The sequence below is a fragment of the Canis aureus genome, chromosome 29 (genome assembly GCF_053574225.1).
Source record: "Canis aureus isolate CA01 chromosome 29, VMU_Caureus_v.1.0, whole genome shotgun sequence".
NCBI classification, from domain to species: domain Eukaryota; kingdom Metazoa; phylum Chordata; class Mammalia; order Carnivora; family Canidae; genus Canis; species Canis aureus.
The window spans coordinates 17,792,443-17,818,081 of record NC_135639.1 but is presented as its reverse complement, the minus strand read 5'-3'; the positions used below and the strand labels follow the sequence as shown (position 1 = coordinate 17,818,081).

Genomic DNA, 25,639 nt, shown 5'->3' with positions numbered 1-25,639 from the left:
TTGGGAGAACTCATGAGGAGGATGGGATATAGGGTGAGAAAGTTAGCCTTTTAGGTTCATGATCACCAGCAAATCTATAAATTTACACTTTGATCACTGGCACACTTGGCTTTGTAAGAAAAATGAAACCACAAACAGCTAGAGTTTATGATGCCAGTAATCTAGATCAGGATTGGTAAACTACAGCCCGTGGGCAAAATCCACCTTTTACTTTTTGTACAACGAGGAAGCTAAGAGTGGTTTTTTATACTTTTAAAGAGAAGTGATAAAAAATATATATATAAGAAAAAAGAAAAACAGTTCATATGTGTTCCACAGAGCACAAAGTTTTTACTGTCTAACCCTTTACAGAAAAAATCTTGCTGACCTATGTTCTAGATGACAGAGCCAGTGCTTTGCGGGTAGGAGAATGTTCTCATTGAGACACCCAATATCTGAGAATGATAAAGAAGTTATTTCCTTGAGTTAAATTCTGGCTTCGAGTTACTATCCATTCTGAAAACTGGCAGAAGTTGAAGTGGGATTTTCCCCCTCAGTTCCCTGACTTTCAGCAAATCACACAGCTTTCTACATCTCTGAGCAAAGGGAAAGTTCCCAGAATGTTCTCATCATTTTTTATGTTCAATCCTTTTCAGAGAAGAAAGTGTTTCTGCTCCTTTATAAGGCTAGCCCCTTCCGATCTTTTCAAGAGCTTCTTCCCTCTACTTGGGACTCTAACTCCATGTTACGTCCACTCTCCACCACCAGCACTTTTATTTAGGCATTGTCTGCATGTTCTTCATTGGCATCTTCCTATGCTGCTGATCTGCTGCTTCAGACCACCACCTCCTTTCAGTCTTCCCTTTTTCCAGTACAGTTCTTTAAGAGTGCCCTGTCGATTTCCTTTCCTGAACTTCAACCCACTGAGATCTGACTTTTGTTGCTACCATCTTCTCCAAACTTCTCTGGGTCACCCATCATGTAACCTTGAAATTCAATGACTTCTCCTCCAGCTTTCCTCTCAAATGACTTGAGAATTCTTCTTTCTTAAAAATTTCTTTTTGTCCTTCATAATGTCCTTCAATGAGATTTCTTTCTAATTTCAAGGTGGTCTTTGTCACTGAGCTTCTTTTCTCCCCTTGTCTAGCGTTTCAGCCTCACCATCTCGATTCCTCTAAAGCAAGGGTTGGCCAACATGTGCTTTAAAGGCCAGATGGTGAGTAGTTCAGACTTTGCAGGCCCTCTGGAGTCTGTTGCAGCTATCCAACTCTGCTGCTGTAACATGAAAGTAGCAGAGAATATGTAAGTGAATGAGCATGCTATGTTCCAATAAAACTTTATTTGTGAAAAGAGATGACAAGTCAGATCTGGCCCTAGATTACAGTCTGCCCACCCCTGTGAAATCTTCCTAGCTGAGAAAATCCTTCCTCTTTCATGACATGAAATTGTACCTAAACATTTATGACACTCAAATCTGGCTTTCTAATTCTGAACTCTCCCCAGCCCTAGACCATCTCAGTGACACTCAAGCTCAACAAGTCTCTTTATTGCATATCTTCTCCCTTACACAAACTTTCTTATTTCCCCTCCTGCTCTATCTCAGTTAAATGCTTCTCTTCTCATCCAGTTGCCTAAAACTGAGTCTGAATAATCCCTCCTTCTTCCTTCTTCTTAGGTCCATCTGTGTAAACAAACAATAAAACCCTGTCTTCTGTTACTAGACAGGGAATTTTATTGTTGACACTCGACTTAATGTGACATATGGAAATCTTCTCTGATGCTCTAGACTAAGCTAGATCTCTTGTTATAGCCTCATGTGTTACCCAGCACTTTTTCAGCCATTATCTCTGTAGCATTTTTGAGTGTTTTATTTGCCTGGGTCCCCTGTAGACTAACTTGTATGAGGGTTGGACCATGCTTGTAGCTCTTCTTGCTGCTCCAGGATCCTCATCAGGGCCTGATCCTGTGGTTCCAGCTGACATTTCTAGGCACAGCACTATTCACTATCTCTTTCTCTAATACCCTGCTCTCTACAGGACAGAGACCACCCACCAGACTCTGCAATGTGTCTTTCACCTCTGTGTCTTTATTCAGGCTGTTCCTTCACTCTGAATTGTTCCTTCTTTCCCTCCCCTCTACCAAACTATAACTTTTTGGTAAATGCTTCAAAGTCCTTATTAAGTATTCTTTCTTTACCACCTTTCTACTTAATACAGAATGGGTAGCATCACGCATCTTCCTATATCATCACAATATTATAGTTGTAGGTTTTCCCTTTTCACTTCACCTCCACTCCAAAGATTCATTAATGAGATGCTGATGGACAAAGATTTTGTCTTAACTCACTTTGCATTTATAGTATTTATATAGCGCTGGAATATAGTGTGCATTTGGTAGATGATGAAACTTGGTATGATTTTTTTAAAACATAAAATATAATATTATCTCTCCTCTCTCCACATGTGTATGTATATACGCTCATAGGGGTTGAGGAAAATTGCCAAAAACATAACTGTGACATTCACTGGGTTTCTATAATGTTGAGGTACTACAATTTGGGGATTTAAAAATTGATTGAATAATAAAGAGATCATTCCTGTGACCTCAATGTTCAGTATTTATGGTCTCTTCAATTCAATCCATGAGAGTTTGGAAAGGGTGGGAGAGACTCAGGCCTGGCCTAAACTTGATCTTGTGTCTTAGGGAGGGGCACGGAAGGGTACTGGCCAGAAGACCAATGACCCACTGTGTTACTACTACTCAGATGTCAAGACAATGTATGACGTTTTCCAAAGAGGACTTGCTGTGTCTGGTAAGCTTGGCAGCCTAATTTGGCTACAAGAAGACCAAGATGGGGTCTTGTTGCATACCTGTTCTTCCCTATCTCATTTCTTAAACCCCAGTGGTAGTCTAAATGCAGACATACAAAATGCAGAGGACGTAGCATACAGTATCAGAATGGGTGCTGGAAACAGGGTAAGACAGACTCGAGTTTGAAACCTAGCTCTTCTATTTCCAGCTGTGCAACTTTGTGCAAAATCACTCTGCCTCTCTGGATCTATTCCTTACTTAACACAAGGAAAGCTTCCCCAGCTAGTTGGTAAAGAGCTGACAATAATATGTAGGAAAGTATTTTGATTAACTCACAGGTACATTAGATTTGTTTAGAAATAGAACTTTCATAAATGCAATTCCCTGCATTTACAGTTGCAGAATATGAGCCTAAATTAGCATTCAGGTCTCCTGACCTCTAACCTTGTCCTTGACCCCAGTACTGGTCCACATCAATACTCTAGTATCACAGAAGGCAATGATCTTTTGGACTTCCTTGGAAAGGTCACCACATGGACTTTGGTAGGTCCATTTGGAACATCAAGGCTAATCAGCCCTACATACACATCAAGGCTCACTACTTATATCTGTATTACTGAACATAACTCAAGGTGCACTAGTTTCCTTTTAAAATCAGCCGGCTTATACTTCTCCCTACATCTTTTTTTTTTTCTCTTGTGACACTCTGTCCAGACATAGATTTGCTTATGTACTTTTTGTTTTCTAAAGATTTTATTTACTTATTTGAGAGTAAGAGAGTGAGACAAGGGCATGAGTGGGAGGGAGGCAGAAAGGGAGGGAGAAGCAGACTCCCCACCTGCTTCTGAAACAAGGGAACCTGATGTGGAGCTTGATCCCTGGACCCCGGGATCATGACTTGAGCCAAAGGCAGACGCTTAACTGGCTGAGCTACCCAGGTGGCCCTGCCTATGTGATTTCTTATCCCTTCTGCCCTTTAGCTATGACAATATTTAATAGCCAACTCCTCTCAAGTGCAAACTATGCAACAGGCACTACATACATCCTAGCTGCTTACCTTCCCCTAACCCTTAAGGATTAGTTATTATTGCCTTTATTTTTAAAAATGAGGAAATAAAAACTCAGAGGTTCAGGAACATTCCAAAGGTGATGGCATTAGAAAATGTTGCAGCTGATACTGAAATATTTCTGACTCGGTTGTTCTATTTTTGCTCAGCTCCTAAGTGCTTTATAAAAGTAGTTGCTTCTCCAGACAAAGAAAGGTTTCTTGTAAAGAAAACTTCTATGCCAAGGCTCCAAAGGGGACTACTTGGTATTTCTGGCTCCAAATCAGTACTACTTTAGGCTTCCATGCAAATAACAAAGCCCCAAACAACAATTAGTTTCTTACTTTTCTACAACTGAAGATACCATATGGCTGAAATAACAGACTTTCCTTTGGAATTTTCTGTTTTTCAAATGTTTCTTCGTTATTTTCTTTATCCCATTGTCATTGTAACTAGAAACAAGCCATTGAACACATATTACATGGCATTTAAGATTCTTCAGTTAGAATGTGTTTTTCAATACTGAGTTACAACTAAACAGATGAAGTTAAAATGGCCTCTCCTGTAGGCAGGCATGAGAAAGAAAAATGATAGGTCTGGTCCCAGGTGGAATTGAATAAATCAGCCCTACATATACCTTTTTTAAAACAAATTTTTTAGAGAGGGAGAGAGAGACAGAGGGGCAGAGGGAGACAGAGACTCTTAAGCAGACTCCATGCCCCGCCTGATGCAGGGTTCAGTCTCACAACTCTGAGATCATGCCCTGAGCTGAAATCAAGAGTCGAATGCTTAACCGACTGAGCCACTCAGGCGCCCCAACCCTAACATATACTTTTAATCTCTACCCAATAGATGGCCTATGTTGAGAATCATCTATGGATAATGTTTAAAATATAGATCCTCTCGCTCCACCTTGTTGCAGTGGATCATATTGCCACACAGTGAGTCCTAGGAATCTGAATCTTGAACAAAGCTTCTCAGGGGTTCTGCAGGCCAGAGTTTCAACTCTTCTGCTTAGGGCAGCAATATTGCCAAGAAGTTAGCCAGTGGGCTCTTTGTAGATAGCCACACCTTAGAACAGAGGAGAGCTGAGTTGAATAAGTTAATCAAAGGCTAGGCTGTTGCCTGGGCAGGACTTTGGCTAAATAGCCTGAAGCTGACTAGGGGACAGAGTTTAATGAGACTTTGGTTGGTGCCCCTTAGGGCCAATTATTTGACTTGTTCCTTGACCATGGGCCTCTGCTAGAATTTTCATCTTTAGTTATTAGTATGTATTTCCACATTTGCTGCCATTTCTTACTGGGTGAGCTTGAAGAAACTGCCCCAGTCCATCATAATGCTTAGTAGGGATAACAACAGTTGGTTATGGTGTACAGGGAATATTCCAACAGTGGTAGCTATCACTAGTAAGGAGTATTAAGACCAGTGCTTGCAGTGGTAGACTGCCAGAAGTACATTCTCTGGGATGGAGCAGTGGTTGTGAACACCTCTGAAGCAGGACTTGTCTTGCCTCTGGGGAAGTTTCAGTGTGAGACATGACTTCTTGAGATTTCATGCAGCTGTTCCAGCAGAGAGAAAGTGTCCTAACATTTCCTGTGGACAAGTCTCCTCATTCATTTTTTTAAAGATTTTATTTATTTATTCATGAGAGAGAGAGAGAGAGAGAGAGAGGCAGAGACACAGGCAGAGGGAGGAGCAGGCTCCATGCAGGAAACCCGATGTGGGACTCGATCCTGGGTCTCCAAGATCACGCCCTGGGCTGAAGGCTGCACCAAACCGCAGAGCCACTCGGGCTGCCCTCCTCATTCATTTTAAAAATACTTCTTTAATCAGAGTGGTTCTATCTTTCCAGCTTTCTTTCCCTTTTTTACTGTCACTCAGATTGGAAGTTCACTGATTTACTCTTGAATTCTGCCTCAGAATGCTACCTTTTGGCAAGACCTGAATCCCTCTAGCCATTTGACTAGATCCTCTAGATAGAATTTCCTTACCTTCTACTTTTCTGTTGATAACTCCATCTCACTCTGGTTTAGATGTGGGAATTTCTCAGTTAGTGCTACACCCTAACCTAACACCACCATTGCCATGGCTCTCATGGTTGACATTACTATTTATTCTAGTAAGTGGAGTTCCTAAACTTTAGCTCTTCAGGAGTTTAGTTCTTTGATTGTCAAATGTATGACACAATTGTAAATATGTTGAAGGCAAATGCTTATGTGTGTGTGTACAAGTGTGTACGTGTGTTTGTGTGTGTGTGTGTGTGTGTGTGTGCGCACACACAAGTATGTATATGTTCCTGGAGTTGCTTATGAGCCTCAGTATCTCAGGAGACATTCTCATATAAACAGGCAAATTATATTAACAAGTGATTTGAGAGAGTAAATGAAACAAGGGAAAAGGTCCCACTTTTATAGCTGTTAAAGAAACTTAGACAAAAGTACTAACTTTTTAAACTTAGCAAACCAGAAGGCATATGAGAAAGATACTATTGAATGACTACTGCTTGACGTGGTGCTGATGGGAGAAAAGTCCATTCTCACAACTGCTCTGCATCACGGTGTTTCATTTCAGAGACTCTATCCTAAGAAATGTTCTGAATTTGAAATTAGCAATTTGGAAATATTTATCAGAGCATTATTTCAAGTGTCAAGCTTGGAAACAATCTAAATACCCACAATGAAACAAAGTCATTGCAACAGTGCCTTTCCTCCATTGGCCATAAAAGGCCACTGAAATCTATACAGAAAAGAAATAATAACATGGGAATTTTTATATCAAATGGAGGAAGAAAGTAGGATCCAGGATATATCTTTGGAATGAGCATAATCCTGTAAAACTATACAAAGAAACTATGAAAATCAATATCAGTGTTAATAATAGTGTTTAGGTGATAAAATCATTGACAACTCATATTTTTATTTTTTTCTACATTTTTTATGAGCATACATTTCTTTTATTATAAGGAAGCTCAATCTAAGATTATCATTTGATATAGGCTGTTTGTGTTTACTTATGGGCTTTTACTTGTTCACATCATGTGGGTAGTTCATACTCCTGGTTTTCTCCAAATGCCTATTAACCATGGAGGTCACATATTCCGATATTGAACCACTCTGAATGTTTCAATGCATTTCCTAAATGTTTCAGATGTAGTTTGTAAGACTCTGCCTTTGAGAATGGAGTCCTTACTGCCTTCGACTTTCCTTGACACATAAGAGAAGCTCACATCTTTACTGGATTTCTCCTCCTTTGTGCCTTGTCTCTTCCTAATCTCTTTTTACCTTCTATGATTACTAAAGGATTTGCAGCTGGCACTGATTTTTCTTTCAATATTATGTTTTTAGACAATGGGCCTTGCTTGGGATATAGAAAACCAAACCAGCCCTACAAATGGCTGTCCTACAGGCAGGTAAGTCATGCCCATGGTTTTGGATAGATTCTTTTGTTAATGTGGTATTCTGGGTTATTTGGTCTCTTTGAGGTCTTGACTGCTTCCCCCCCCACCCTTCTGTCTCTCTCATAGGTGTCTGATCGCGCAGAGTACCTGGGCTCCTGTCTCTTGCATAAAGGATATGAGCCATCATCCGACCAATCTGTTGGCATCTTTGCTCAGAATAGGCCAGAGGTAACCATGCTCAAGTGAACTCCAGAAATAAGTCAAGGCTAGGTCTAAAGACTTAAACCCCACCCCCAAACCAGCACTCTGACACCTGCTGATGACTTAGCAACACTATTTAAAGCCCTGCTATCCTTTAAATATTGTCCTCCTGTAAAGAGTTACAGCTCAAGGGCCTCCTTAATCCCTGCTTGAATGCTTAGTGCTCTAAGCTGGTAACTGGATTTCTCTTATTTCCTAGCCCATAATGATTCACTTTAACTCAGTCTCTTTGTTGTATGAGGAAAATAAGAAGGCTGTGTGGGGCTGGCAAATAAGAGCTTGTGGATATTGTAGAAAGGAAGAGGCATTTGTATTAGAATTGGAACTTGCATGCTGTATTTGAACTTGTCAAACAAGGTACCCATTGCTACTGAGACTGGCTGTCCTCATCTTTCCACAGGGATTTAAAGCAGATTTTAGACATTGAGATGATTGGAATTAAGCTTTAGTTAAGTCATTAGACCAATATACTTAGACAAAGCCTTTGTATGCTTCAGAGTAGTTGGATGTCCTATGCTCCCTAGAGATAGTTGCTTCACCAAAGACCTGAGAGCACCAGATGCACTTTTAGGCGAATCTCCATAATCCACCTTTGTGACCACCCGGCCTCAATAAGAGATATCCTTGATTCTAGTTTAGGAACTTAATGCCAAACCTAGTCTATTCATCTCCTTGGGCTGCCATAACAAAATACCACAGATGGGGTGGCTTCAACAATGGAAATGTATTTTCTCATGATTCTGGAGGCTAGAAATCCAAGATCAAGATTTCAGCAGGTTTGGTTTCTACTGAGGCCTCTATTCTTGGCTGGCAAGTAGCTCCTTCAAAGTGAGTCCTCACATGGTCTTTCCTCTGTCATCCCTGGTGCCTCTTCCTCTCCTGATAAGGACACCAGTCATATCAGATCAGGACCCCATCTATATGACTTTATTTAACCTTAATTACGTCTTTAAAGGCCTCTAAAAAGAGATATCCAAAAGCAGTCACATTGGGGGTTAGGGTTTCAACATGACTATAAGGTTGGGGGTTGCACAGTTCAGCACATGACATCTAGACGGACACCTAAGGCCCACCGTTAGCAGATTCTGATCATCTTTCCAATTTGTTTTGTATTATTCCTCATGCCTCTTGATGTATACACAGTGATTTTGTACTATCCTTTCTTCATCTGCTTCCTTCTTCTCTGAATGCCTGCTCTGCCTCCATCTTCATGACCAAATCTTACCAGTCCTTCAAAGCCCTGCCCAATTTCCATCACTTTCCCCAGAGCAGTCCCAGATGCCTTTACGACCCCTCCCCAAAAGAGTTTTCTCCCTTCTTACACCTCTTTAAAGTTGGGGCCCTGGGTAGATTGGTCATTTGAGCATTCAACTCTTAATTTGGGCTCAGATCATGATCTCAGGGTTGTGAGATCAAGCCCCATGTCGGGTTCCACACTCAGTGGGGAATCTGCTTGGGACTCTCTCTTTCTCTTCTTCTGCCCCTCCTACACCCCACCTAAGAAAAATATCCTTATAACTAGTGGTTTCTATACCTTTTATGGATAGAACTTACCACGCTCTACCTTTGTATTTTGGTCCTTTGTATTGTAATCATATGTGCTTAGCTTATTTCCCTGATTTAAATGTTCTCTATCACATTAGCAGTGGAAGTCTCCAGGGCCCCCAGGTGATTTCTTTTAACACAAAGGCATCAAACAAGCATTTATTGGCTGAATGATTGAAGTAATACTCTTCCTTTTCAAAGCATTCTTTAGTCCTTACTTGAGCTTTTCTCTGTACAGTGGATCATCTCCGAGTTGGCTTGTTACACATACTCCATGGTAGCCGTCCCCCTGTATGACACCTTGGGAGCAGAAGCCATCATATACATTGTCAACAAGGGTAAAACTTCGCTATTAAATTATAACTTGATTTTGTTTTAATGCTGTGTAATTCCTCAACATCTGCTTGCGTTAGCCAACTTGGAATGCTATGGCCAGAATTTGCTGAAGTCTTTCCTATCTTGGAGTACCAAGGATATAATTTACAAGGAAATTACAAAAAGCCCAAGCAGGGATATTCACAGATAAAAGGCTCAATAAAATGCTCAAGGTGGCATGACAATAGAGTCTAGAGATAACACAGCTTACTTTGGCCACACTGGATAATTGGTCATAGAGTGGGTGACTAAGTCATTTAATTGACTAAATCACTATGAAACCACTGATTTCATTTCCTGTTGTTGTAAATTCAAGTCAGTAAAATTAGCCAGCATATACCAATGTCAATGGTGGATTTGTAGAAAAAATTACCATTGTTAGAGAAACAAGGACAAGTTCAGTGGTCAAGTAACAGCCCATTCACATATCTAAAATCTTACTTTCTGTCCCAGAACTAGGAGGGGAAGTGAGTAGACCCATTGGGACTATAGACACAATCAGAAGTTTTAAATTTTTATAAACAAGTATCAAAAAAACATGCTAACATATAGAATCATAAAATGCCTGTCTGCTAAAATCCCATTTGTCCCTTCTTTTTCCTTCTACACCCTACTTCCCTTCCCAACAGAAAACACATTGACAGGACCACACCTGAATGATCCATGTGTGTTGTCAGTATTTTTTAGCAAAAGGAATTTCGTGATTCTAGAAACTGTAAACTGGGCAGCACGCATGCAAACAATGTGCTTCTGTTTTGATTAAGTTCATTTATTATTGATGGAATTGCTTCAGGTTTTGCACATTATACACCTGATTTGCAGGTGTAATCTCCTTTGGGTACCCACTAGCTTTGAAATTTTCAAAAAAAAAATCTCTCCCTCCTTGCAAGGCAGTCAGGTACCTAGTAGAGCAAGGAGGTGACCTCCAGCTCTGTTTTTGCTTTCAGCTGATATCGCCGCAGTGATCTGTGATACTCCCCAAAAGGCATCAACCCTGATAGAGAATATGGAGAAGGGCCTCACCCCGGGCTTGAAAATGATCATCCTCATGGATCCCTTTGAGGATGACCTGAAGGAAAGAGCAGAGAAATGTGGAATTGAGATCTTATCTCTGTTTGATGCGGAGGTATGTGCTTTAAATTCAACTAGTGGCTTGAAGGCTGGCCTGACACCAGGGGATATACACTCAGGACATCTACATGAGAGCACAGGCTGTTGTCTGCCTGCAGTGGCAGGAGACGAGTCCATGAGACTTATGCTGTGAAGCTTTGAGAATAATGTCCCTAAAATGATTCAGAAGCCATGTCAGAGGAGAGGGTCTGTGGCCAATGGGAACAGACTTCTAAGCAGAGGATCTATCCATACTGATAGATATATAGAGGTCTTGGAGTCAGGTTGCAGGGTTTGTATTCCAGCTCTACATCTATTAGGTGACCTTAGGCAAGGTGCTCCACGTCTCCCTCTTCCCCTCTCTAAAATGAGGCTGAAATAGTCCCCACCTCGCAGATGGGTTGTAAAGAGTTACATGAGTTCATCTATATAAAGTGTTCCAAATAGTGATTGGTATGTAGTAAACCATGCAATGTCGACTATTTCTGTTATTCAGAAAGATTTAGTAATGGTCCTAAATGACTAGACCTCAGAAGTACAATGGGGAGTTTGGACATCTGGAATCTACCCTCTTGAGATTGACGTCCTAGAGAAAATTTATGCTCCTCCCTCAGGCTTCCTCTGTGCTGGAATGTTGGCTTCCAGGTCTGATCTAGGTTAGAATTTTGGTTCTATCACATAAAAGTGAGGTGTTTGCATAGAGAAGAGAGAGGTCGGTGTTTGTCGTATGTCTTTCCATCATAATTAATGACCTCCTTTCTTGGCTTCCTATTCATGTAGATTCTAGGCAAAGAGAACTTCAGAAAACCTGTGGTAAGTTTTTTTTTTTCTGCTCAAATGTCAGTCTTGCCCTGTTCAATTCTCAAAGCTCTTGGTAGGTTAACCCTTGTGCTTCCCCTCTCTAGCCTCCTAGACCAGAAGACCTGAGTATCATCTGCTTTACTAGTGGGACCACAGGTCAGTGTGCATGAAGCTGAACCAGTGTGCAGAGGCCCCTGGTTGGCTAAAACATAGCTTGAGTCACTGAGCACTGGTGGGCTGGTAAATATATCCTATAATGAACCCTATCCTTAGGATCTCATAACCTAGAGCTTTTGAGTATGGATGCCCAATAGAAAAACCTAAGTATAAGCAAGTAAATTTCATTGAACACACTGGGAGGTGTTTACATGGTATGGATTTCAGGAGCCATTCAGATGGCATCACGAAGTCAACTTTCTTCCCCAAGCCCCCACTCTCTCAACCTGACACCACCAGAATAGTTTCACTCAATCAAGGTGACCCAGGGATAGTTCTACACAGATCAGTGTGTGCCTTACCCTATCTCAGCCATTACTTTTCTATTAAAACTCCTTTAGCTTTTGATAATGGCCCATGATGACCTAGAGTCACATCCTCCTGTCCATTGAACCCGTTCATGATGAGATAGTTAGGTAATATAGTTAGGTCTGAAGTCTTAAAAACTGCACAAGATGAAGTTACTTGAATTTTTGTTTTTGACTGTTGCAATCTGAGATTGTGGCTGTTACCCTCTGTGGTAGTAGAAGGCTAATAAAGGTGTCAGCAGTAGTGTCTCTGGGTGCATTAATCATTTATAAATAGAGTCCTATAGCATTCATAAAAGGGCACAGTGACAGGAGAAACTCTTGGCTCTTGGGAACAGAACCAATTGAACACATCTTCTTTCATAGCCAAAAGCTACCTATTAGTTATCTAAAGGATCTTTCTCTTCATGTCCTGTTTCCTACAGGTGACCCTAAAGGAGCCATGCTGACCCATCAAAATATTATTTCAAATGTTTCTTCTTTCCTCAAATGTATGGAGGTCAGTGGTCAATTGTCAAGGAGGTCTTCATTAAAATGTAAATCTGTCATAAGATTTTAATCCTGATGTAAGAGGAGTCAGAGACTAACACAAAACAAAACAAAAACAAAACTCATGATAAAGGCCTGAAGAAGGGACAAATAGTGGTGTCTCTTTGTCCAGAGGACTGTGCATTTTCAAGCCTTGGCCTTTTAGAATCACTGCACATCTCTACACTCAGTGAAATTAAGGGGCACCTCTCAGAGTTATACAGTGCACCACCTGTACAACTGGGTGTGGCAGTCCTGGGAAGGAGCAGTTTTTTTTAAATTAAAGAAAAAATTTTGAGATACAATTAACATAACACTATATTAATTTCAGATACACAACATAATGATTTCATATATATGTTGCAAAATGGTTCCCACAATAAATCTAACATCCATTATCACACATAGCTATAGTTTCTTTTTCTTGTGATGAGAATTTTTAAGATCTGCTCACTTACTAACTTGCAGATATGCAATACAGTATTATTAACTATAGTTAACGGGAGTTACTTTTAAGTCTCCTTCGGAAGAGAAAGTTGGCATTAACACAATGTCTCCTCCTTGTTCTAATCTACAGTATACTTTCAAGCCCACCCCTGAAGATGTGACCATATCCTACCTGCCCTTGGCTCATATGTTTGAGAGGATTGTACAGGTGAGTGTCCTAGGTTCCCAGCACATATGTGAAAAGGTGGTCTTGACTTGCTAGTTCCATGTTTATTCCAAAGGCAGCTACACATTTCCAGTCCTTTCTCTAATGGGAAACCAGTAGGCAGGGAGCTGGCACAGCTGAGTCCAGCATTACTCCTAACTTGCCGCAAAGCCTTTCTCACCATGTCTGTGTATGTCCAGCGGGACAAATGCTTGCTCCTGCTTTCCCACGGCGTGCCTGGGAATGGTGAAGTCCTACCCAGGGGCTTACTATCCACTCTTAATTTGGAGCCAAGATAGGAAACACTGTTTTGTCTTTTAAATTTTACTTTGGTTAGGATTTTTTAAAAAAAGATCTCGAGTTAGAGAATGGGAAGTTAACCACAGAAGGACAGAGAAGGAGCACCTGATAGGTAGGATGTTCAGTGTCGTGAGGTAGAGCCGCTCAGGGTTGTGTGTGTGCCAGAGAGCCGCCTTTCTGTGAGTGGATTCCAGGCTTTCCAAGCAGCTCTGAAGCTGATCTGAGAACTGAAAGTAGTGTTGGCTTTCCAAAAACATGTGTGGTTGTAAGACTGGAAAATCCCCTCTCTGCTACCCACTTAAATACCACTTCAACCAGCTTATCTGTGGACGTGCGAAGTGCCGAAATCAACAATTCAGTTCAGTTGGGCTAAAGTATTGACATCTGATTAATAAAATATCAATTCTAATAAGCACATTTTTTTCACATTTTAACACCTCTGAAACTGAGATGGTCTTGCAATTGTAGGCATGCTGTAGTTTAACTGGCAGTGTTTTCCTTAGTGCTACGTAACGAACCCTCTCTTACAAAGGACAGCTCTCAGACTGTCCCTCCCAGCTGTAGGTGGAGTAGGCTGGGCCCTAAGTCTCACGGCTGGTCTTACCTGTCCTGCCACCCCAGCAGCAGTGAGTTTCCAACCTGTCTTGGGGTTAGGCTGCCAGAATTCTGGGTATCTAATGTTTGTGGGGGAGATGCTATCCAGAGAGAAGTGCCCATGAATGTCAACCTCGTTCCTTAATTCCGTCCAAGACAGGCCCTACCTATAGTGGACCTTTGGCTCTGAACCCTGCTCTCTGGTTTTGCTTTTAGGCTGTTATATATTCTTGTGGTGCCAGAGTTGGTTTCTTCCAAGGAGATATTCGGTTGCTACCTGAGGACCTGAAAACTCTAAAGCCCACACTTTTTCCTTCTGTGCCTCGACTACTCAACAGGATCTATGATAAGGTACCAACCTTGGTTCTGCTGGGCTGGCCCCGAGATTAAGCCTAACTAAGGCTCTGAGGGACTCCATCTTTCTAAGAATTTTTTTCTACTTCCACCCCCCATTCCCTACAAGCATCCACTTATGGCCACATTCACAAATGGCAACTGTGAAAAAACATCATAAATGAAACCCCTTTCACCTGGATATGATCACTTGGACCAGATCTGGAGAAAGAGCTAAATTAAGAGACTTAGGGAGCCTCAAAATTAAACTGAGTCACTGAGGGGTTACTTTGATTTCATCATACCTACTGACTATTGAACTTCTTAATGAGGTACCAGGTCCCACGGTCAGCATTTCATATGTGTTCTGTCATTGAATCTTCACAAAAACATAGGAAATCACATCTACACTTATTATTGAGACTGAACCTCAGAGATTAAAAAACAAAACAAAACAACTTGACCAGAGCGACATCCAGTAAAGTGTTGGGCCAAAGTCATATTGTCACAAAGTAGTTAGATTGATCACTGCTCTGCTTTTCATTACAGTCTACAACATGGTGATTTTTCTAACTTAGTCACTTCTCTTGCATTCATTAGCTGAGATTCTTCCATAAAAACATGACAAATACTCTTTCCCTTGATCTATCAATCTTCAGAATAATGAATTGGTGCCCCAGTGATCTTCTCAAATGACCGAGATTTTTTCCTTTTAATATTATGAACTGTGATTTGCATAATTTTATGATTAATCCATTTCAGTCATTCTTTGTGATCTCCAAATTGTCCCACCATGGAAGCTGGGAGCTCCATCAAGCTGTTCATGTGTCCTTTTGATATAACCCTGGTAGTTTCTGATAGCTTCCCTGCTTGTGACATAACATGTCCCAATATTATCTTGTATGTTTCTCACCCAAGTCTTGGATTGTCTAATCTTTCCAAGGAGCCCTTGTAACTGGGATATGAACCCAGGCAAAATAGTAATAGAGCCCAGGCTCTTAAGCATGTGTTTGGTCGTCTTATAATTCCATAGACCTAGGAGCCCTGAGGCCCTGGGGAAGTAACATGTGGCCACTCTTCACATGCTTTGGAATCCACCCATGAGTTCTAGCTCTCTTCTTCACACCTGTGAATCTTAAGATACTATGCTGGGACTTCAATGATGGGACAGACAGCATTCTAGAGCACGGATGACCCTGAGACATTGAAAGTGCTGTTTTTAACAGAACTGTTCACAATCCTAGTAGCTCTCAACATGCTATGGAATTATTTGGTGGTTGTTATGGTTTTTGTTCATGTTGTTAGACATTTTTTTTGTTTTTTGTTTTGTTAGACATTTTTACTTTTATTTTTTTAAAAAAGATTTATTTATTTGTGAGAGAGAGCATGAGCAGGAGGAACAGAGGAGAGGGAGAGAGAATTTCAAGCAGACTCCACACCAAGTATGGAGCCTAACTCAGGGCACGATCTCATGACCCTGAGATCATGACCTGAGCAGAAACCAAGAGTCAGATGCTTAACCAATTGGACCACCAGGCTCCCCAAACATTTTTACTTCTGATAATTTTTTGTGATATGGTGATACTTAACATAGAGTTTATTTCTGCCACTTATTTTAAAAATGGAGGGCTTTATTAGTGTGAGGCTCCAAATTCCAGCTCTTGTCAGTGACTTATTAGGAAGGAGCTGTCTTGTAAAAAATTGAAGATAAATCTCTTAAGGTTGAAACAGTTATCAGGAATGACAGGATTCTAGCAACATTTGAGTGTAGATCTTGGAGAAAGCTGGCGAGACACTGGTAAAATGATGGTTATAGGCATGAGTAGATGCCTAGAGCTGACCGCACAGTTGGCATTAGGGGGTGAGAATGAACAGCTCCATCTAACTATATACTCAGAAATGGAAGTATAAATATGGAAGATGGCTAGCGAGTTCTCTCCCCATTTTGACCTGGAAAAGAACTTTGCTTTCCTTTAATCTGACTTCCAATAGGATGGAGTCCCAAAGACCAGAATATGGGGTTCAGGATTTAATTTCAGAAGTAAGGGGGGATTTCAAGTAGTACTTGAAGCTCTCCTTTGCCAGGTGCATGGTTGATTAGTCAGTGAGACAAAAGTACAGGAGTCTGGTGAAATAATGTGAGCTGGTAAAATGGTGTCAGAATTAAGCCCAAAGGTAAGAAATAAGTGGGAAAGTCTGTTGGGTTATGTGTGGTGTGGCTAAAGGAGATTTAATTATGGATAAAAATGGTTTTTCTCTAAACTTAATGTATATAAGCATCAGGTATTGTGGGGATCAGGGGAGGTGGTGCTTGTTTAAAAAACAAATCAAATCCCTAGGCCTTTGATCTATTAACTCAAAAGCCCAAAAGGTAGTACCCATTGAGCTTTGCTTTTTTTTTTTTTTTTTTTTTTTTTTTTAAATCTAGTATTCTTAGGTGACTTTGGTGGGCAGATATTGACAACATTTTGAGGATATGCTTTTCTCAGTTGTCAAAGTTGTTTGCCAAGGACAAGAAATCTCCATACATATATACTCAGTACACTTATGTCTTAGTGTGGCCATAATTTTGTGGAATCATCATTGTTTAGCACCCAGTTCATGAATGAAAGTCACTTCTTTGTGAAGCAAGAAGTCACTCTTGCTCACTGATAAATGGCTTTGGTGAGTATCCAATAGGTTTCTAACTAAGAGGAGCTATCATCTTACAGGTACAAAATGAAGCCAAGACACCCTTGAAGAAGTTTTTATTGAACTTGGCTATTTCCTGTAAATTCAATGAAGTGAAAAAGGGTATCATCAGGCGTGACAGTATTTGGGACAAGCTCATCTTTGCAAAGATCCAGGTAGGCTGGTTGGGGCCTGGACAGAGCCAGGCAAATATCTGGGCTTCCTTATAGCTTATCATACTTTGCTTTTTCTCTGATGGCTGAGTGTCTCTTTAATGGTGTTTACTTACTTTTTGAGATCTCTCTTGGACAATTTTGTCATTGAAGGAAATTGGTCAAAAAGTAAAATATAGATTTTACTCAAGTTCTAGCACATACTCTTATTCTTGTAGGTGTTCTGTTGAGAATATATGTAATGATGCGAAGGGCCTGAGAATATGCATTATCTGAGGAACTTTTTAAAAACTGCAGGTATAGTGCCAGCTACAGATGATGGCAACAATAGCAGCTAACATTTTGAGTGGTGTTTCTCAATGTCAGGCCCTATTCTAAGTGCTTTGTAAACTAACTAGTTTAATTCTTATAAGAAAAAACACTGGTTAGGCTGTTCTATCCATTTAGCAGTGGAGGAAATGGAAGCCAAGGGAAGAGTTTTCAACAGTTCTTTTGTTTCTACTGCACAGGCCACCCTTGGAGGGAGAATAAACTTTGTGGTTACTGGAGCCGCCCCCATCTCCTCTCCAGTCCTGATGTTCCTCCGGGCAGCGCTGGGATGTCCGGTAAGCCAAGTATCTTCTTTGAAGATAGCTTATTTAACTTGGGCACAAATCTCACTCTTTAAAAAATGAAGACACCCTTTAAAAAATGAAGTCAAGAGAAAATAATCCTATAATCCTTCTTTATGCATCTGTGTATAGAAACCTTTATATCAACTGGCATCAGGTCTAAAATACTTGTTAAACCACGTTCCATCAAGACTGGTCCTGGTCAAATCAAGATCTACATCATTTTAATGGTTTTGCAGTATATTATTGGATGTACCTAAGTAACTAGTCCCCTACTGATCAACACTTAAGTTGCTATTTTTTCTCTATTATAATCAATGAAGTGATCAGGATATTTGTATATCCTTTACATTTATGCAATTATCAACTTGGGTATTGAAATCACTGCAAGTAGGTATTACTGGGCCAAAATGTAGGAATTTTCTTTTTAAGTTAATGTAGATTATTACACTTCCCTCCAGAAAGATCTTGTCTTTTTTATACATTGCTGCAAATAATGCATGCGATCTTCTTTCCCCACATTCTTGCCAGTGTCAGGCTTTCTCAGTCATTTAAATCTTAACCAACCAGATACATGAAAAATCTCACTGCAGTTTTGTTTCTTTTATTAACACTGACCATTTTTTCTATCACTTATTGGCACTTGTATTTCTTCCATGAATTACTCTATTACTTTCTTATAGAAAAATGGCTGGATGAGATGGTTATTTTTCACATTGCTTCCAAGAGTTCATATAGTAATAATATTTTTTTTTAATTTTTTTAAATTTTTATTTATTTATGATAGTCACAGAGAGAGAGAGAGAGAGAGGCAGAGACACAGGCAGAGGGAGAAGCAGGCTCCATGCACCGGGAGCCTGACGTGGGATTCGATCCCGGGTCTCCAGGATCGCGCCCTGGGCCAAAGGCAGGCGCCAAACCACTGCGCCACCCAGGGATCCCAATAATATTTTTTTAATTCTTTTTTCATATAGTAATTATATTCTTTGTCTTGTTAGAAATATTTTTCCTAATCTCATCTTTTTGTCTTGTATATTGCTATATTAAAAGTTTCAAATGTTTATTTCACCACACTGATTAATCTTTATTTGTGGTTTTTGAATTGCTTACCCAGGACTCCCTGACTCCAATATTCCATAAGGCTGCTGTCATTCATGTTTTCTGATAATCTTATGGTTTTACTTTTTTCCAATGAAGTCTCTATTCCGTATGAAATTGCGTACAGGTACTTGGGCATGGAAATTCTCGATTTTCTCCCCCAGATTGCTAACTAGTTCATCCATTTGACCAACATGCACGGCGTGAAATAGATGACCTGTCCTCACAGAGTCCCCTTAGGTATATCCACCATCAAAAAAGATTCTGAACTGATGCCAAGGTCAGAGGTCCTCTACTCTTTCAAATTAGCACCCTCTTGGCCATTCTTCATACTTTCATTTCTCTTAGCCCCTAAAGCCAGTGGATCAGTAGGTCCTGTTGCCACACCCTTCCCAGAAACACCGCCTTCTCCATCTCTACAAAGTCTGCCTATCACAGCCCCTACCCCACTGCAGTAGTTGATGCGACCTGTTTGCCCCACCAGCTTGTCTCCAGTCAAGGTTATCGATACTCTATACCAGGGGCTGGCAAACCACAGCTCAGGCCAAATCTGGCCAGTTGCCTCTTTTTGGAAGTGACATTTTGGTGGAACATAGCCATACCCAATCATTTACATGATGTCTATAGCTGCTTTTGTGCTACATTGGCTAAGTGACTCAGAGCCCAGAGGCTCACAAAACTGAAAATATTTACTATCTGGTCCTGTAAAGAAAAAGCCTGCCAACTCCTGTTCTATATCACAGCTGAAGCTATTTTCCTTAAAAAGCAACAACAACAAAAAAATACCAACCCCCCGCCCTCCAGAAAACAAACAAAAAACACTGCTCACTTCCCTTAGTGCCTTCAGAAGTGCTCCAACTGCCCAGGCTCAACTTGAAATGCTACCTTTCCTGAAGGTACAGTAGAAGTTTCTATACTTTGCTCCATCTCTGGAGCCTTTTGGTTTTCGACTGCATCCAAGTTGTAGAGATTTTACAGCTCAGGTGTGGGTCAGAGGTATTAGGACACCAAGTATTTTCCAACCCTGAGATCTTGCTTTCCTCATGTCTTGCCATTGGGCCTTGTTACCACACTTCATGCTTTCTCTTAAGTCTCAAACCCTTCTTTTGTTTCCCCAGGTGTTCGAAGCTTATGGTCAAACAGAATGCACCGCTGGCTGTACATTTACATCACCTGGGGACTGGACATCAGGTAGGTTCTCCACCTACTGGGCAGATGCAGCGGTTGGGAGAAGGGTTCTAACTGAAACTGAAGGGTTTAGGTTAGATGACCTCACTGCTCTGGACAAGTGTGACAAATGCCAAACTCAAGTTTCAGTCCAGATGTTTCTATCTTGGCTATCCAGCATTGGCATCAGGTAGCTTTTCAATCTTTTTCTTTTAGAGTCAATCCATAAATATCTCACAAACGTGCCTGGAATTATCACTGTTTTGTGGTTCCTCAGCTGATTCAATGTGGTGTATTCTAGGGCATGTTGGAGTCCCCCTGGCTTGCAATCATGTGAAGCTAGAAGATGTACCTGACATGAACTACTTTTCAGTGAACAATGAAGGAGAGGTGGGTAGATTATACTCTGTAGTCATGCCCAGACAATCACGGTAGAGATGTTTATGTCACAAAGAGCACACAGCTGTGATGTGAGCAGACTTGGGTTTGACTTGAAGTGCCTCTGCTGGGAGGTGCAACCTTTGCCACTCTTAACCATCCTCTGCTTTCTTGTGCAGATCTGCATCAAGGGCAGCAATGTGTTCAAAGGATACCTGAAGGATCCTGAGAAAACCAAGGAAGCTCTGGATGAGGATGGCTGGCTTCACACAGGAGACATTGGTCGTTGGCTCCCGGTGGGTGCTTCTTCAAAATTTCTAGGAGCTTCTGCTGTTGGATTGAAAAGATTATAATATGCAAGATGGGCAGAGATGCAAGTAGATTAATTAGCTGAGGCAGCTGGAAGGGTTGGGTCTGTATCCTATCTGTATCCTACATGGCTTGTGGCATCTTCATACTATAAGGAGGAGAATAATACAGCTGAAGAACTTAGGTGGGAGATCTGTGGTCTAGTCCCAGCTCTTTCATGGATCAAAAATGTAATTCTGAGTAAGTCTCCACACTAGAGTTAGAGAGGGCCAAGCCTTATTAGTCACTTCCAGATAATATCCGTTAGGCTGAATTGAAGGATGATTTCTGGAGTCAGCCTTCTTGATGGTTCCATGGTTGGTTCATCCCATCCTATTGTCCTACTTCAGAGGTGTGATCGTGTGGCTTGTATTTGCCATTTGTCCCAGTTCTACAATTCAAATCACTAAGAACCTAAGCCCTTGGACCAATTAACTCAGAGAAATGAAGCCGCAAATGACCTCTGGTAGCTGGTCAGCCCTACCAAGCACAATTATTGACTTGCTTGATTAGCATTAGGACAGTGAAGCTACCTTAGCCTGCTTCAGAATTTAAGAGGACTGATACATAAAAGGAGTCAAGGAGAGGGGAGATCTAAATAATTCAAAGTCTTAGTAAAGATAACTCCTTCCCTATTCCTGAGAGTTCTGGAAATGGAATAATTGGAAATTAAGTAATTGGAAATTCAGAGCTGCCAAGTTTCTTCCCTGGATGAGGCAACCATTTCTACAACTTTAGAAGGTCCTGGGGATGCTTTCTGAGGCTGCATAATGACTCTCCAAAAGGACAAAACAGTATAGACAGGTTCTTGCTGGAAGCTGCTCCCTTTCTCTTTCCCCAAAGCCAACAAAGAGAAATGAAAGCTTGCTCAAAAGTCTCTAGAGGAATGAAGTTTACCTGTGAAAATACCTGTGACTTTGCCACTGACCTCACCCATAGGGCTCAAAAACACTGATACTGTTATCTGTTTCCCATAGAATGGAACTCTGAAGATCATTGACCGTAAAAAGAACATTTTCAAGCTGGCCCAAGGAGAATACATTGCTCCAGAGAAGATAGAAAATATCTACATCAGGAGTAGACCAGTGTCACAAATTTTTGTGCACGGGGACAGCTTACGGGTAATATATTATATTAACAATAGCCATTTTCAGGGACAGGCCATGCTGGTTCCTGTAGCTACAAGAAATATGTATAGGTGGATTGAGGATGAGATTTGAGCTTATAAAACCAAAGAAGTGAAGTCACACTCCAATCCTCAAGACAATACATAGGTTATAAAAAAAAAAAATTGTTTATGATGGAGTCTGTGAACAAGTCAATGGAATTGTTACAATGGTTCTTCTAACGGGTAACAATTTAGTAACAAAGGTCCTCATGTCACACTTAGTTCCCAGTACAGTGGGAATTCCTCTGGCACAATAAACTATTTTGTACATATTGTGCTTACACTTAATTTTTGGGGAGTGTGTAGGGGTTGGAAAAAGAACAGAGATGCTTTAGGCTTAACGCTGAACATCATTTCCTTTTGAATCATCAAATTTAATAGAACATTTTTGTAAAAATATATTGAGTAGGAAAATGGAATCAGAATTCCATAAGGGTTTGAAATATATGGTGAGAAAAGAATGTATAGGATATAAAAGACACTGTATTGAACTGAGGTCTTGTGAAGTACCTACCACAAAGATAGAATCCTGGTGTCTTCATCTGTTGTGGGACACCACAATCCCAGCTCTCACATGCCCTCATGCCTTGTTTCCTTTCTATAGTCCTCCTTAGTGGGAGTGGTGGTTCCTGACCCAGAAGTACTGCCATCATTTGTAGCCAAACTTGGGGTTAAAGGCTCCCTCGAAGAACTGTGCAAAAACAATGTAAGTCTTGCCCAAGAAAGTTCTATGCACACCCATGGGGCCCATTGTGGGAGAGCAGAGGCCTCACCAACTTAAGCATGAATCATGCCTTCCTCTCTTGAAGAACAGACTTTTCTGGCACTTGGGATAGGTGGCTTTAGCTGAAATAGATTGACTGGTTTTATTTGACTGGAGGATAGAATGGGAAGTTAAAAAGGAACAACAAAAACAAAAACCCTCTCTTCTTTTTATAGTATGTTCATTATGGGGGAAAAAATTGGAGAATAGAGATTCAAAAAATGTCATCCAGAGGAAAACATCCCTGTTAACATTTAGATTTGCCTTTCCTTCTCATTATTTTTTTTGAGCTATATTAAGCATTAGACATGCTTGTACATACATATGCCTATATCTGCCTTTTACCCTGATGAGCTTTTGCAGGCATTTTGAGTTGTTTCACGTTTAGCCTTTCATTTGGTCTTTTTTTTCAAACCAGCCATGCTTTAAGCTGTGTGTTATATTTTTAGAATGTAAGGGAAGCCATTTTAGAAGACTTGCAGAAAGTTGGGAAAGACGGTGGTCTTAAGTCCTTTGAGCAGGTATGTACTACTGATGTAATCCTGGTCTCTCAAGTCATACTAAAGTTTTAATGTTTGCATTTAAAATAGAGTTTCAATGTAATTCCCAAGGTATTGATTTGAGATTTTGTACCATTAACTCATTAAGTACAAATGGCAGAGACCTTTTATACTTACTTGTACACTCCTCTTTTTGCCATTTATTATCCATTCTCGCTTCTTTCCCAAATTATCAGTTTGGGGAAATGGGCATGCATTACTGTTGTCTATCCTCCCACTTCATCAATCCCACTTGTATCAACTACTTTACATGGCATGCAGAGGGCTCTACGAAGAAGTCTGAATCACTAATAAACGTGTATGTGTGTGTGCATCTTCTCTTCCAGGTCAAAAACATCTTTCTTCAACTAGAGCCATTTTCCATTGAAAATGGACTCTTGACACCAACACTGAAAGCAAAGCGGGGAGAGCTTTCCAAGTACTTTCGAACCCAAATCAACAGCCTGTATGAGAACATCCAGGAGTAGGTTAAGGTACTTAGAGCTGGAGGGGGCTCAGAGGGAGCCTGCCTTGTAGGAATATGTATTAAAAATGAATTTTCTGTTCATTTTCTGTCTTTCCTCCTGTTTTTTATTTTACCTACTAAATTAATAAAAACCATAGTCTGGAGTCTTTTTAAAAAATATTGTGAGAGTTATATGTAAAAGCTTGGCCCTAAACTAAATAAATCTTGTCCTTCCCATCTTAAATGTTGCTGATATTTAGGTTTTTAGGTCTTCAACATGCCTTTCTTCAAGGTCCATTTGTTATTCTTTGTCCCTTCCTCATAACTTCTAACCTTTAAGTGACCACTAACGAGCTCAAGAGCCAGAGTGACTTCTTCCTGGCTGTTTTACAGTAAGCCTACCTTGTTCACAGTCCCAACCCTTAAGCTTTCCAAGGTTTAAATTACGAGACCTTTAAGTTTTAAAAACTGATTATAATTCATGGTTTCTAACTATTCCTCAAAACCACTGAAATTTTTAATCAACTTATAACCTATTACTAATATCAATCATATCTGTGAAACTAATTTCTGTGTACACGAACATGTCTACAGAAGGCAAGCTTGATTATACTGAACATTTCCTAAACTCACTAGTTTTTCTGACTTGGGAGAATTAAAAAGTGAGGTCTATAACATGTCCAAAAAGAATGTTCATTAAGTGTTTAATCTACAGCAGTATCTGTAAATCTTTTCCTTACAGTTTGCTGCTGAGCTGGAAGCTCTGGGGGAAGGAGTTTAAACTCACGTCAAGTGCACTTTTCCGTAAATGAAGCTAGCTAGAACTGTGGGAAAAATAATCTGAACTGGGAATAGAAGACCAATGGGCAAGCATGAAACATCCACAACAGGATTGTCTTCTGGGAAGGAACTGACTGATCTCTGCTGGACTCCAGTTCCCTCCATGCCTTACCCCCAGACAACACACGTTGCTTCCACTTGTAAAGTCTTTAAAATAAACTACTGCAAATATGTACACTGTGGTGTGTGTTTCCTCACAGACTATGATAAGAATCAGAATCCGCTTAGATGAGGACCACTTAGCAATCAAGTAAGCCAGTGGCTCCCAGACTGGAGTCACTGGAGGGGTTTACAGAGATCCTAGAAATGACTGGGTGTGTTCTGGCTGAAATGTAGCCTGGGCATAGGGATTGTTAAAAGGTCCCTAGGTGATTCTAGTACACAACCAAGATTGGTGGCTATTGAAGGCAATGTGGAGAGGACCAGACCTTCTCGTCCCCCAGCTGTGAATATTAAAACAAATACCAGCTGAGCCTAAACTCCAACCAAGCACACTATTCAGTTTCCTCCTTTACCATCTTTGTTGCTCTCGTCTTGAATGATGTTTCTTTCTGTCCTCTAATTGGAAGTAAGAACATTCCTGGATGGTCCTTCTAGACCCTAAACCCAGAAAAACTGAAGAAATGTCTATTCTTGGGTATCTGAAACAAAGGGAAGGCAAGAATTAACTTACAGGGTCCCTCCATGGTCTAGCTCCTATCACCTCCTTGGCCTCCTCTCCTACTCCCTCCCTCCAACTAAAACCACACTGGCTGCCTTCCTATTCCTCAACAGTGCCAGGCACATTCCTGCCTGTTCTGGCTCTTCTCTTCTAAGACGCAGCTACTCCCAGAGGCACGTGACTTATCCCTTCAACTGCTTCAAAGGTCACTTCCATCAGACCATCTTACCTGCTTTCTTCATAATCCATGATTCCATCTGATGCATATTTTGCTGCTGTCTACCTCCCCATCTATCACTAGAAGGGGACAGAGTCATGTTTCATATACTGCTAAATCGCCAAATGCCCTTTCCTTAACGTTAACTGTTACAACCCTCCAAAAGCTCAAGTTCCCTGCCTTGGAAATAATTAGTATGGGAGGGGGTGACTCCTCTCATTCTACTTGTGTTTGGACAAGCCCAACGTTAAGCATCCAAATCCTCCAGCTTAGATCCTTCCCTT

General features: G+C 40.7%; 1 protein-coding gene across 4 annotated transcripts in view; it reads left to right on the top strand.

Moving 5' to 3' along the window:
- Positions 1 to 24,652, top strand: part of ACSL5 (acyl-CoA synthetase long chain family member 5) — a 40,960-nt gene extending 16,308 nt beyond the window's left edge. For all 4 annotated transcript variants that reach the window (XM_077877628.1, XM_077877627.1, XM_077877631.1 and 1 more), the window contains exons 3-22: positions 2,683 to 2,791; positions 7,181 to 7,245; positions 7,360 to 7,461; positions 9,278 to 9,377; positions 10,362 to 10,540; positions 11,305 to 11,337; positions 11,430 to 11,481; positions 12,275 to 12,348; positions 12,955 to 13,032; positions 14,140 to 14,274; positions 16,968 to 17,102; positions 17,609 to 17,704; positions 19,927 to 19,999; positions 20,277 to 20,365; positions 20,533 to 20,649; positions 21,679 to 21,822; positions 22,474 to 22,575; positions 23,082 to 23,153; positions 23,519 to 23,665; positions 24,380 to 24,652. In XM_077877628.1, coding sequence (XP_077733754.1) covers positions 2,683 to 2,791; positions 7,181 to 7,245; positions 7,360 to 7,461; positions 9,278 to 9,377; positions 10,362 to 10,540; positions 11,305 to 11,337; positions 11,430 to 11,481; positions 12,275 to 12,348; positions 12,955 to 13,032; positions 14,140 to 14,274; positions 16,968 to 17,102; positions 17,609 to 17,704; positions 19,927 to 19,999; positions 20,277 to 20,365; positions 20,533 to 20,649; positions 21,679 to 21,822; positions 22,474 to 22,575; positions 23,082 to 23,153; positions 23,519 to 23,659 — 1,896 coding nt within the window. In that variant the 3' untranslated portion in view covers positions 23,660 to 23,665; positions 24,380 to 24,652. The remainder of the gene's footprint in view (positions 1 to 2,682; positions 2,792 to 7,180; positions 7,246 to 7,359; positions 7,462 to 9,277; positions 9,378 to 10,361; positions 10,541 to 11,304; positions 11,338 to 11,429; positions 11,482 to 12,274; positions 12,349 to 12,954; positions 13,033 to 14,139; positions 14,275 to 16,967; positions 17,103 to 17,608; positions 17,705 to 19,926; positions 20,000 to 20,276; positions 20,366 to 20,532; positions 20,650 to 21,678; positions 21,823 to 22,473; positions 22,576 to 23,081; positions 23,154 to 23,518; positions 23,666 to 24,379) is intronic.
- The last annotated feature ends 987 nt before the right edge of the window (positions 24,653 to 25,639 follow it).